This window comes from Onychostruthus taczanowskii, unplaced genomic scaffold, assembly GCF_017590055.1.
Source record: "Onychostruthus taczanowskii isolate IOZ18803 unplaced genomic scaffold, ASM1759005v1 scaffold87, whole genome shotgun sequence".
NCBI classification, from domain to species: Eukaryota; Metazoa; Chordata; class Aves; order Passeriformes; family Passeridae; genus Onychostruthus; species Onychostruthus taczanowskii.
The window spans coordinates 1,485,294-1,497,711 of record NW_024506662.1 but is presented as its reverse complement, the minus strand read 5'-3'; the positions used below and the strand labels follow the sequence as shown (position 1 = coordinate 1,497,711).

Genomic DNA, 12,418 nt, shown 5'->3' with positions numbered 1-12,418 from the left:
AAGAAAATTAAGGACATATATGAGCATACTGTAACACTCTGCTTTTCTTCAGACTTGTCCAAACATTTAGTCCAAAATTACACTGATGTTGAGGAACTTATGGATGCAGGAAATATAAATAGGACGACAGCTGCAACTGGAATGAATGATGTTAGTAGCAGGTCACATGCCATTTTCACAATCAACTTCACTCAGGTAACAAAACAAAACTCCTTTGAGAGATTGGACTTGTTTCTTTAGATCATAGTCGTCTGTTTGCTTATATGTAGCAAACTCCTTTTCTAATGACTTCCAATGCTCTTTATTATTGTTTTTGGGGGCTTGTTAGAAAGCCCATGGATGACCTGCTAGATGAAGAGAACTTGGAGGTGGCGGAGAAATTAAGTGTAAATTTGTCTGTGCATGTTATAACTTATTGAAAGCAATATATAAATATAATTCAAATATTGTAAGCTTAATGAAATGAATGCAGTACATGGTCACTGTATCATGTAAATTACAACTTACAGTGTCATAAGCTTGTCTGTAAATGGCTAAAAAGTTGCAAATATTACAATTTAAAGACATAGTATGGGAGTTATGCAACCATTCATTATCAAGTGTCTTTCAGTGGCATCTCTAATACACCTGTCTTCTCAAGATCTCCTATTGTAAACAAGTTAAATTCAGTCATGTCATGAAAAAGGCCACTAAATTTGATTTAGTAAAAGTGCAGTATTTATTAGCTTAATATACTTTTCTTTGTTTTATTTTTTCTTTTCTTTAGGCTAAATTTGATTCTGAAATGCCTTGTGAAACTGTTAGCAAGATTCATTTGGTAGATCTTGCTGGAAGTGAGAGAGCAGATGCCACTGGTGCCACAGGGGTTAGATTAAAGGAAGGAGGGAATATTAACAAATCTCTAGTTACTCTGGGAAATGTAATTTCTGCCTTAGGTAAGTCTCTTGTTTTTGTGCTTGTCTGCCTTGAGGTGTTTTTAGTCACTAAATACCTTTGTTTACTTACACAAAAAATGGCCTATCACATTCTTGAAAATGAATGAGAAGATCTAATTTTTTTTTTTCTATCTTCTCATCACAGCTGATTTATCTCAGGATGCAACAAATCCTCTTTCAAAGAAGAAACAAGTATTTGTGCCTTACAGGGACTCGGTGTTGACTTGGCTATTAAAAGATAGCCTAGGAGGAAACTCCAAAACTATAATGATTGCCAGTAAGTGAATCTGAATTCTGAATAGTTCATGCTTGATATGAGTGGCTGTACATATTTAGATTCCAGATGTTTTGTTAAGGAACAACATGGTGTACACATATTAGTGATTTCTTTCTTTCTGAGCTTTCTAATAACATTCTGGGTTTTGCTTACACTCTGCACAGCATAACTAAAGCTTTGTGCATCTGGTCTGTCCTGGTGTGTGAATCAGTTGCTGTTCCAAGCTGGTTTTTTTTGTTGCATTGGTAGTAACCTGGTCTCTTTTGACACCCTGTGGGAAAGACAGTCACTTTTATCTAACCTTCTAAAAGCACACAACATTTTAACTTGTCTAAATTTAAATATGATGAGTTGTCTGAAAACTTATGGTTTCCTATTTAGCCATAGGAAGGTCTGCAAGGATCACTTAGTTGAAAGCCCTGCCTATGCCATATGTATTACAGGTTTGTCAACAAATTGGAATGGGAATTCCATTCCCAAAAAAACAAAGTGAAGCCAGGATGATGTTTAAAGGGAGGTGAAGATTTTGGAAATTGTAGAATGGTTTGGGTTGGAAGGGACCTTAAAGATGGTTTAGCTCCATCCCTCCTGCCATGGACAGGGTCACCTTCCACTAGACCGGGGTGCTCAGAGCTCCATCCACCCCAGCCTTGTTTTGTGGGTAGGGTCAGAGACACAGACACCAAATTAAGGAACTATATTTACTATAATGTAAAACTGTAAACAATCACAAAAGGATAAGCTAAGCAAAGCACACAATAATTAGCTAAGAATTGCAAAAAGATAAGCTAAGAAGAGCACCTAATAATTACTAGAAAAGAATGCCTGTAGTGATTAAGAAAGATACCTCACCAGGTTACCCTAATAAAGATGCATCATCCAAGTGTGAGAGACATCAGCTCTGGGGGGAAGCTGTCACAGTAAAGGACTGGAGACCCACACCTGGCAATTGGGAACTCCTGTGGTGTGTCCACCTCAGGCCATGAGGCTCCCCCACTTTGCTATGGCAGTGGCCCAGTTTCTATACTGTTAAACAAACAAGTGGACATAATTTCTCATTTCATTCTCCTGTTGGGTTTCTCCCAAAGCCTGGCATAGGCTCGAGGAGTAACTAAGGGAGTTGTCTTTGATTGTAATACTTCCCCTAATGAGGCAAGATGTAACCTTACCCAGTTTCTAGGTATATAAGGGTAAATACATGTTTTGCCAATAAATTAACATAGATATAACAATACTCTGTTAATGACCAAATATATGTATAGCATTTGGTTGGAAGGTTCATCTATATGTCAGCTTTGGCTCAGGGCCTGTTGTTCAGGCCTTAGTACCTCACTATTTCAGTGTCTCACCACCTTCTGGGTAAAGAATTTTGTCCAAATATCGGATCTAAATCACTCCACTTTTAGCTTAAAACCATTTACCAGCCCAGGATGTGGCAGGCTATCTGGGCCTTGAGCACAGACTGCTGGTTCATGTTCACCCACCAAAAAGAACTCTTAAGTTCCTTTCTGCAGGGCTGCTTGCAATGAGTTCTTTTCCCCAGTCTGTATTCTTATGTGGGATTGCCCTGACCCAGCAGCTTGCACCTGGACTTGTTGACCCTCAGTAGGTCCCTGTGTGCCCACTTGTCAGGCTTGTCAGGGTACTGCTGCATGTGAGGAGAAGAGCAGCTCTGAAATTTCTCTCTTTCCTCCTCAAGTGAAATGTGGTCTTAACTGGTGCAGTCTCCTTTTGGGAATGTGGGATAGCAGAATTGAGGGAATAAAATGTATCTGGTCAGGTTCTTCAGAACCAGTCAAATTCTTTGGATAGCCGTTCCTTTGTTGTAGGATTTTGGGGATATTTTAGGAATTCATGCCACTTGTTTTCCTCAGGAGAATCATGGTAGTGCCAATAGATGATTGTGGACCAGATTCTGCTTTGGTTTTCTGGCTCTTTAAGTAAAACTGTGCTGGCAACTTTCTTCTTTCTGCTTTCTTGCAGTTCCATGTGGGTTTTTTTGGTTTTGTGTTTTTTTTTTTTTTTTTTTTTTTTGACAGAGGGGTTGGGAAGAGGAGTTTTAGTAACACAGTGAACTTTCAGTGCCTATACTAATGATTACAGTACCCAGCTTTTTCAGCTACTTCCTCATCTATTAGTGATATTTCTGCTGGGCAGAGCCCTGATGGTTGAACTCTACTGGTAATGTGGTAGAATTCCCTAACAGCCCAGCAAGCTGTCCACATACATTTGTCCTGCCTTTTCTATAATTAAGCACAAAAAATGCAGGAAGATCACTTTAAACTGTAGGAAAGGATGTAGAAAAATATGTCTGATTATGATTTGTCATATTTCTGTAACATATTGTAACATCCTTCTAGAAAGAGAGTAATTGAGTAGTGGAGAGGAAGCAGTAGATAAAGCAGAGAAGTGAGAGTGTGAGCTAGGGGAATTATAAGCTGTTTCAAAGTGCATCTCCTGTAGCTCAGAGAGTCTCTACCACCAAAAAAAAATTGTTTTTGAGAGAATGAGAAAGGACAGATTAGTTGCTTAGTTAGTTGTTCAGGTGTTTTCATTGTCTGATTGTCTGGATTTCTTGTTCTTTGGTCATTAAGATTTCTGGATGCTTTTTTCTTCTGTGTTTCCACTCATCTATTTGGATACCTTAATTATCTTTTTAATTTGGAACATCATATATATTGTTAGGAAAATTAAGGGGGGAAGGATAGCATTAGCACTTGCATTTAAATTGCATTGTTTTTCCTGGTTAGGTTGCTTGAAAAATAATACTGGTTTCTCTTGATGCATCAGATAGCTGACAGTTCTGTGTGCTGCCAGATGCCTGCAACTCAGGAGAACAGCTAGATTTGTAAATTATAGAAGCTCTTCTCTTGTTTTGGTTCTCCTGTCTGGTTATTTTTTGTTTTAATGCTGTTTAATTTCCCTACTGTGTTTTACCTGGAATGTCTTTTCTTTTCAATGATTACATCGATACTTAAAAAATATTCACTGTTTTCCCAACTGATCTTGTAAAAAATTGCAAGAAAACCTGTGAAGTATTCATATAGGACATTTATGTTTACCAGGGAAATGTAAATGTTAAATTTTGCAACACTTGGTTGTTAGACCTGAATATTCTAATACACTTACCTCATACAGTGTTTACTTATGCAAAGTTTAGTGACGTGAAATTGGTGAACAGTTGGAACAAATTGTATCCATACTGGTAAATTATATATTTCTGCCTCTTCACCCACATTGAATTTGTCTGACTTTTAAAATGTAAACTAACTTCAGTAAATGCAACATATGGTGCTAGATAAACTGCTTCTGATTTCATGTCCTTAGCTATTTCACCTGCTGATGTCAATTATGGAGAAACTTTAAGTACACTTCGCTATGCAAATAGAGCCAAAAACATCATCAACAAGCCTACTATTAATGAGGATCCTAACGTCAAACTGATCCGTGAGCTGAGAGCTGAAATAGCCCGACTGAAAGCCCTGCTTGCTCAAGGGAATCAGGTTAGCTTTCCTTGGAATTTATGTGTAATTTTCCTTGAGTTATAACGTCTATTTCTAGAATGTAATTATCTTTCATTATATTGATTTGAGTAAACAAGCTCTATGAGGCTACGAATGAATATTAGTTTCCTGATGGGATCATTTTCCATATGGCCAGCAGATTACCTCTTTTAACATAAGGGGGGGAAAAATTGTCTTCCCAAAGGTTTTAGGTTTCTTGTAATATAATCTGAGCTGGATTGTAGTGTGTTGTGGAACAGGTAGTAAACACATGGCTTAAGGAGACTGAGCAGGAACATACCCTCTGGGTCTGTCCTGATGGACTGAAGAGGTACTTTGTCTAGTATCTTAAAAGAAGGTTTAAAGTATTCAAGATGCATAAATATGAAAATGAAGAGTATGAAGGGATTTAAGCAATACATTTTATTTGTGTTTGGCTGTGCAGTACATTAGAAGGCACATAACATTCTAAATACAGAAAAATATTTTCAATGGTATTGTAAGAAAAAAAAATGCTGTGCTTCACTTTTGCATGATTCTCTTTCTTGTTTGGTCAGTGTGATCTGCTGGAAACAGTCACTGCACAGGTTTAGTTAAGTTTGGTTTCTCCTGTGTTCCCAGGGTGGTGAAACCAAAGTAACAATAAAGAATGTCCAATTGGTTCAGGCCAGTTGTCTCTTCTACATAATGTCATTCAGATCTGCTAGGTTTCATACTTGAGCAAATAGAGTTTGGAAGTATCTGAAGTACTACTTTAAATTTGTTTCTAGAGCGATGTAATTCTGTTTTAGATGGTCTGTGCAGTGTGAAATGTCAGTTCAGCATGGACCATTGTTAGCAGAAGAGTAGGACTTCAGCTGGATTTCATGCTATAAAAAATTTACTGAAAAGGGGATGGGAACCACAGCTGGAAGCAGAAATGGCTATTGTAGATGATTGGAGCAGAGAGCTCTGCTTTGTTATGAACAGTTAAAAAGCTCTTTATGGGGTTGAATTACTTGTGGTTTTTTTCATATTCTTTAGGAGGGGAAAACTAATTATTTTCAAATTATGATTTGATTTAGAGTTAGCAAAGTAGATGTTAGTTGGACCCCCTTGAAGTTTGAATGTTTTGACCTAGTTTCAAGTGGTTATTGCAAAATAAATCTGGTTCAGGGTAGGATGTGGTAGATGACTGTGTGGGAGACAAGAGAGAACTGAAGCTTAAGTTTATTGAATTTGTGATGGTTGGTAAAACAGCAGGTGGTATATTAGGTATACACAGTAGTATAAATCTCTGTATAATTTATTTCCTGTTTTCCTTTGTATCACCAGAACACTGTATTGTAAATGCTTCTGTAGATCTGAAGATACTGTTTACCAAAATATGGTGCTGGATTCAGTGTAGAAGGTCACATACAATGAGTACTGCTTGTGTGTTTGTGTTGTTTAGTAATTTTCCTCTTCTAAAGCCAGTTATGTTAAGATATAGTTATTAAAGATAAAGCAGTATACATAAGTATTAAAGCAAAATGGATAACTATTCATGTATAATAAAATTTCATGTTTTTTAGAAATATAAAGAAAGCTGTATTAGGAGTTACCTGTTATAAACGTGTCTGGTTTCTGTGTGTGTGGCTGTGTGTGTAGTGAGTGAAAATAGTGCTTTTTTTGGCTTTTTCAAGCTTTTTTTGGCTTTTTCAAGCCAATTTGTATTTGAAATACCTGCTTTGACAGGATTTTAATTGTTCTGTTTACAATATTTCAAGGTAAAAAATGATGTATATTAAAGTTCAAGGAAATTTATGCTGAAGACTCAGAAAAGTTGAACAATTGAATTTCATTTGGCTCCCCCAGAAATTGTGACTGTTTTCTTTTTGAATTGATGTTTACTTTTCACGGTTTTAGATTGCACTCTTGGATTCTCCAACAGCTTTAAGTATGGAAGAAAAGCTTCAGCAGAATGAAGCAAGGGTGAGTTATAATTTCATAAAGCAGTTTTTAAACATCAAAGAAAAGGAAAGGTGGGTGGTCTGGATGCAAGAGTACTCGTAATTTTCAGGATTTTTTTTCTTATGCACAACTAAGTTTTTTTTTTTTCCGACTAGCAGCATTGCCTTGATGCTTTACAAAAAAAAAAAAGAGTAGGTGTGTGAATTAGTAATTTTATTATCCTACTGATATAACATTGTAACTAAGAACAAAATACATATTTTATATTTATGTAGCAGTTCTGTTTATGAAAATGAAATAAAAAGACTTGTTCCCCGACCAGCTTGCGTTACTAAAAAAGTATATTTGTAAATAGACTAGAGAGGGAAAAGCCACTAAATCACAGTAACAAAATATTCAGTGTGTAGAAAAAACAACAAAAGATTATGGGGACAATGGTCACCTCTTCTGTGCTTTGAAGTAATTTATAACTTGTGGGGTAGGTTTTGAGAAAATATATTTGTACACACCAGATTTCAATACTGACATTAAGTGCCTAATTAGCTATCTTTTTGGGGGAGGGTCTTAGGTCTAGGTGTACTTCACAATGTGCTTGTCACCAAGTTTTTTCAATAATCCAGCCAAATGTAGAGGCTGGAAAAAATTTCCAGACAGTTTGGATAACTCACAGCATCCAGAAGAATCTAGATATAATGGTACTATCATTTCTCTGACTAGCAGTCTTTAATTTTTTATTGTATCATTCTGCATTAGTTTTTTCCTGTGTATTAACTTGCTTTGAAAGCTGTTGCAAATTGGTTCAAAAAAAAAGAGTAAAAGTCATGCTTTGGAAGAAGCAAGAGGGAAATATTTGAATTATTCACCTACATGGCAGCAAATATTTAGTTCTGAATACTCCCAAAAGATGCCAATCATATGTAGATACAATGCCTTTAGAACAAATGGCTCCTTAGCTGATTTAAATAGTTGGGTTTACACTGGTACTGCTTCAACCTTTAGAATTGGAAAATTTATGTCTTGCTTTGAGAATCCTCTTTTATTTATATCCTTAGTCTTTTTGAGTACAAACAAAAAGCTTTTATCTAAGAGTAGCTCAGTAAGGTAAATTGCTGACTGTAGGCTAATTAGAATATGTTATTCATGTTCTGACAGTAACCATTGCTTATTGTGCTCAGAAGTGTTGGCTCTGCTGTATGGGATGTTTATCAAGTGTATTTTATTACCTTTGTCAGCCTTGTTAAAAGGTTATGTGATTACTATTCATGATAATTAGAACAGACATAATTACTGAAAATTCTTGGTAGATGTTGCAGTGGTTATTTTTTTTATAATTGAATGAGTGCAATAACTAATTTGTTTGTATAGATTTAAAGACTTTATCACCATATTTGTATTGCCTGACAAGTATATGGTGACTTTCTTTAATGAGTTGATTTACCTTATGTAAGAATAATTTGGAGTAGTTTAATTTAAAAATGTTTCATTTAAGATTTAATTAAAAAAGAAATGAAGTGTTTCTGAGCAATACAAATTGTTCCAGTATGGTGAATAGAGCTGTGATAGACTTCCTTCATGTTTTTCTTTAATCTTTTGAAATTTATGGTTTTAATGTTCCAGTTAGCAGCACTAGGAATTACAGTAATGCATTGAAAAGTGTGCTTACTTGTTTGTGTTGAAACCTTGAGATGCAGGTAGAGATGAGAAAAGTTTCTGAAGCTGTCATGGATTAATTTGGAACTGATCTGCAAAGACCAAAAACATAGCTGCAGGTGGCAAAAGGGGAGATGTTTGGAGCAACTGCATTGAAGACTTCTTTCTTTGTGCAATGGCATTGTATGAAATTTACCTAAAGAGGTGGACAACAGCTTGATCAGGAAAGGAAGGACAAATCCTAAGCATTCTGTTGGCCTGACCTCAGTTTGGGGGAGGTCATGGAGTGGGTCACCTTGAGTCCAGTCACACAGCATGTACAGAACAACCAGGGGAATCAGGGCTCATCAGCTTGGTTTAGGAAAGGCAGATCCTGCTTGACCAGCATCATCTCTTTCTATGACAGGATGACCTGGTTTTTGGTGAGGAAAAGGCTGTGAATATTGTTTACCTGGACTTTAGGAAAGCCTTTGATGCTGTCTTCCCCAGCATTCTCTTGGTGGAACTGTCTGCTCATGGCTTGCACAGGTGCTTTGTTTCAGAAGAATATCTGGATGGCTGAACCAAGAAGAGTGATGGAGTTAAATCCAGTTGGCAGCCAGGCACCAGCGGTGCTCCCCAGGGCTCAGTATTTGGGCTAGTCCTCTGTAATATCTTTGTTGATGATCTGATGAGGGGAGAAGTGCACCCTCAGTCAGGTTGCAGATGGCACTAAAGTCTGGCTGTGTTGGAGGGCAGGAAGGCTCTGCAGAGGGATCTGGCCAGGCTGGATCGATGGGCCAGGGCCAGTGGCATTGTGTTCAGTAAGGTGAAGTGCCAGGTCCTGCCCTTGGCTCACAACACCAGGCAGCACCACAGCCTGGAGGAAAAGGAACTGAAATGCGCCCAGTGGAAAAGCACCCGGGAGTGCTGGCTGGTAGCAGCTAAACATGAACGAGCTTGTGCCCAGGGAGCCAAGAAAGCCAGTGGCACCTGGCCTGTGTCAGCACTAGTGAGGCCAGCAGGAGCAGGGAAGTGATTCTTCCTCTGCACTTGGCATTGGTGGGGCCACACTTCGAGTGCTGTGTTCAGTTCTGGTCCCCTCATTTCAAAAAGGACACTGAGGTGCTGCAGTGAGTCCAGAGAAGGACATTGAGAGTTGGGGAAGTATCTGGAGCACAAATGTGAGGGAGGAGTGGCTGAGGGAGCTGTGGTTGTTTAACCTGGAAAAAGGGAGGCTCAGGGGTAACCTCACTTTGTACAACTACCTGAAAGGAGGCTGTAGCCAGCTGGGGCTCAGTTTTCTCCCAGGTAAAAGGCAATAGGATAAAGGAAATGGCCTCAGGTTGCTTCAGGGGAGGTTTATATTGGATATTAGGAAAAATTCCTTAATGAAAGGGTTGTCAAGCGTTGGAAAAAGCTGCCCAGGGAAGTGATTGATTTACCATCTCTAGAGATATTTTAAAAGACCTATAAATGTGGCACTTCAGAGGGATGTGGTTCAGCAGTGGCTTGGCAGTGCTGGGTTAATAGTTGGACTTGATGATCTTAAGGTCTTTTCCCACCTAAATGATTTTATTCCCAGCACTCTGCCTGTCTATAATGCCTTTGCAAGCATCTTCTCACTCCTGTGCTGATGACAATGAAGTGGGTAGTTTCTAAGTTGCAGCAAATTTTGCTCTGGTTTGCTGCTGAAGCTTGCTAGTCTGCCTCTTCCTTTTTGCCTTAACCTGTGTCTTGGGAAAGGAGCTGTCCTGTTATAGCTAAGGGATCAGTCTGTGGCAGTAAATTTATAGGATAAAAGCTCTTTGTGAAACTGTTTGAAGGTAGACAATTATTTGAAGTAATTATCCCAGATTTTCCTTTCTTCTTACGGTGTAAATAGAATTTTGTTTTGAGGGAGAAGTATTGTAGATATGGCAATTATTGCAGGAGCATCAGTGCTCTTCTAAATGCTTAAGTATTAAATGTCACAAAGAATTTCACAAATACTTAGTACTTCTTTGATAATGCATTTATCAAGAACTTTGGAAGAGATGTGATTTTCTTCAAAATTTGTTTTCTTTCATAGGTACAAGAACTGACCAAAGAATGGACTAACAAGTGGAATGAGACTCAAGATATTCTGAAAGTAAGGCAAATTAAATTTTCTTCTTGCCATTTGACCTAGCCTTAGTATTTTCCTTAAAAAAAAAGTTCTTTTTCTAAGTCATCTTCTTTCGCTCAGCTTCTTGTGTTATTCACCATAGTGACCCCACAGTGCAAAACAGTTTAACAACTCTTTAAATTGCTGAATGGTTTTATTGATTTACAAATGCAGAAAGCCTGGGCCAGGGACAAGTGGATCCCTCATATCCTTGGTAATTGTGTGGTATCAACAAGACCTGTGAATAATCACTTATTATCTTACATTGGGTATCTCAGTGGATGTAGTGTATAGTAGATAAGGATTTTCCATTTTCCTGGTGAGATTTTATATTGGTATTTGGTGCATGAATAAGGTGGCAGTCTGAGGTTATATTTTAACAGGCTGCTTGATGATTCCATGCATTTGTACAAGCACATGTGTGCATGCACACATACACAGAGGAATAATTCCCACAAGTTGTTTTTTAACATGTTAACTGATCTTTTTGTTGCCAAATGTTTTAACTTCTGTTAAATAAAGATTTTGAAAATTAAGCTTAAGCTTTCAGGATTTGCTGAACATAACTTGTTTGTAGTGCAATTCAAGCTAGCATTTAGAAGTAATTTTTTGATTCTCCGTATCACTGATCTCAAACTTGATTTTTCTTGTATCACTTTCTGGTTTCTTAAATTTTTTTCTTCAAGTCCACCACTGTCTTTGATGTGACTTCCACATGAGTTGAATGGCTCTGTGCTTAAAAATAAAAGTAAAGCACATATAGCAGAGAGAATGGAACAGGGTTGGTAACTGCTTAGCAGCTGGCATGACAGAATGGACTGTTTAATGTCTAGCTGGATACTGAACTGGGAATTATTAATTGCATATTCGTCAGAGATGTTTGGCTACATCTTTATGTTACTTTGTTGTTTTGAAGCATCTGTACATACATAAAACTTTGTTAATTCTCTCTTTGTTCACGTGTGGATTGGGAAGTCCATTGTCACATATAGCATTTGTGAATTTTGGTCAGTTGTGGAAGTGAACATTATGTTGCATGTGGGAAATTTTGAAAGCTCTGTGTTGGAAATGCGTGATTCATGCACATAAATTGTAGAATCAGAGGAGATGTTAACTGAACAGCACATATAAACAAGGGAAAACTGCCTTTGTTAAACACTCTAATCTAAAGGACTTAAACACAGAAGCTGTAATTTCTGATTTTCTAATACTGAGTTTTTCAGCATGATTCTTGCAGCTTCTGTATGAACTGCACTCTCATAGAATGGTATTTGAGTGTATGAATATACTTTATATTCCACTTTTGGGTTAAAGGCAGTAAATTAAACTTTCTCTGTCCCAAACACCCTGAAAATCTGCAACAGATTTCTTAGTTGTACTGTTCTATTTTATGCCATTTCACTGAAGGTATCCATATTTTTATTCACTTCTTGTTTAATGATTCGTGAAATCGCTGACAGCATACGAGTGGGAAAGGACTTTCTGGAAGTTTGCCAGGCTGAATCACTGAAAGCAGATTTTAAACTTCGGAGAGCAGTGGTGTTTTTTGTTATGAGTTCTCTGTGAGTTCACTGGGGTTTTTGTTTTGTCATTTATGTCCCTCCCTTGCACACAGAGACCATACATGTTGTAATTTGTAAAAACAGATTGTCTTGGCACTCTGAGAAGTGAGATTGTCTTTGTCTGTCCACATCACTGAAGTCACACCTGCCACTTTCCCCATGCCATAATTCAGTAATTTTCAGGACATTCTTCAGTAAGGTACTTAGAACTTCATGTTTGTGTTATATTTAAAACCTTCTTTCCCTTGCCTCCCCTGGCTTTGCTATCCTGAAATAGTTGGTGCCTTCCAACTCCTGGCCTGCAACAGGCTTGGAGAATTAAAAACCATTTGCTTTTCAGTTTCTAACACGTTTTGCTTCAAATCTTACAGGCATTGCATCTTATTACATCTTATGCCTGCAAGATGCAAGTGCACTTGTTTGTAGCTGAATGG

The 12,418-nt window shown here is 37.6% G+C and overlaps 1 protein-coding gene across 6 annotated transcripts in view; it reads left to right on the top strand.

Annotated features, from left to right (window-relative positions):
* KIF16B (kinesin family member 16B) overlaps positions 1 to 12,418 on the top strand; it is a 136,717-nt gene that overhangs the window by 26,134 nt on the left and 98,165 nt on the right. For all 6 annotated transcript variants that reach the window (XR_005954141.1, XR_005954142.1, XM_041425096.1 and 3 more), the window contains exons 7-12: positions 53 to 195; positions 767 to 935; positions 1,081 to 1,212; positions 4,540 to 4,715; positions 6,603 to 6,668; positions 10,348 to 10,407. Coding sequence is in view for 4 of the 6 variants with exons in the window: in XM_041425096.1 (XP_041281030.1) it covers positions 53 to 195; positions 767 to 935; positions 1,081 to 1,212; positions 4,540 to 4,715; positions 6,603 to 6,668; positions 10,348 to 10,407 (746 nt within the window). In the remaining 2 variants the exon portion in view is untranslated. The remainder of the gene's footprint in view (positions 1 to 52; positions 196 to 766; positions 936 to 1,080; positions 1,213 to 4,539; positions 4,716 to 6,602; positions 6,669 to 10,347; positions 10,408 to 12,418) is intronic.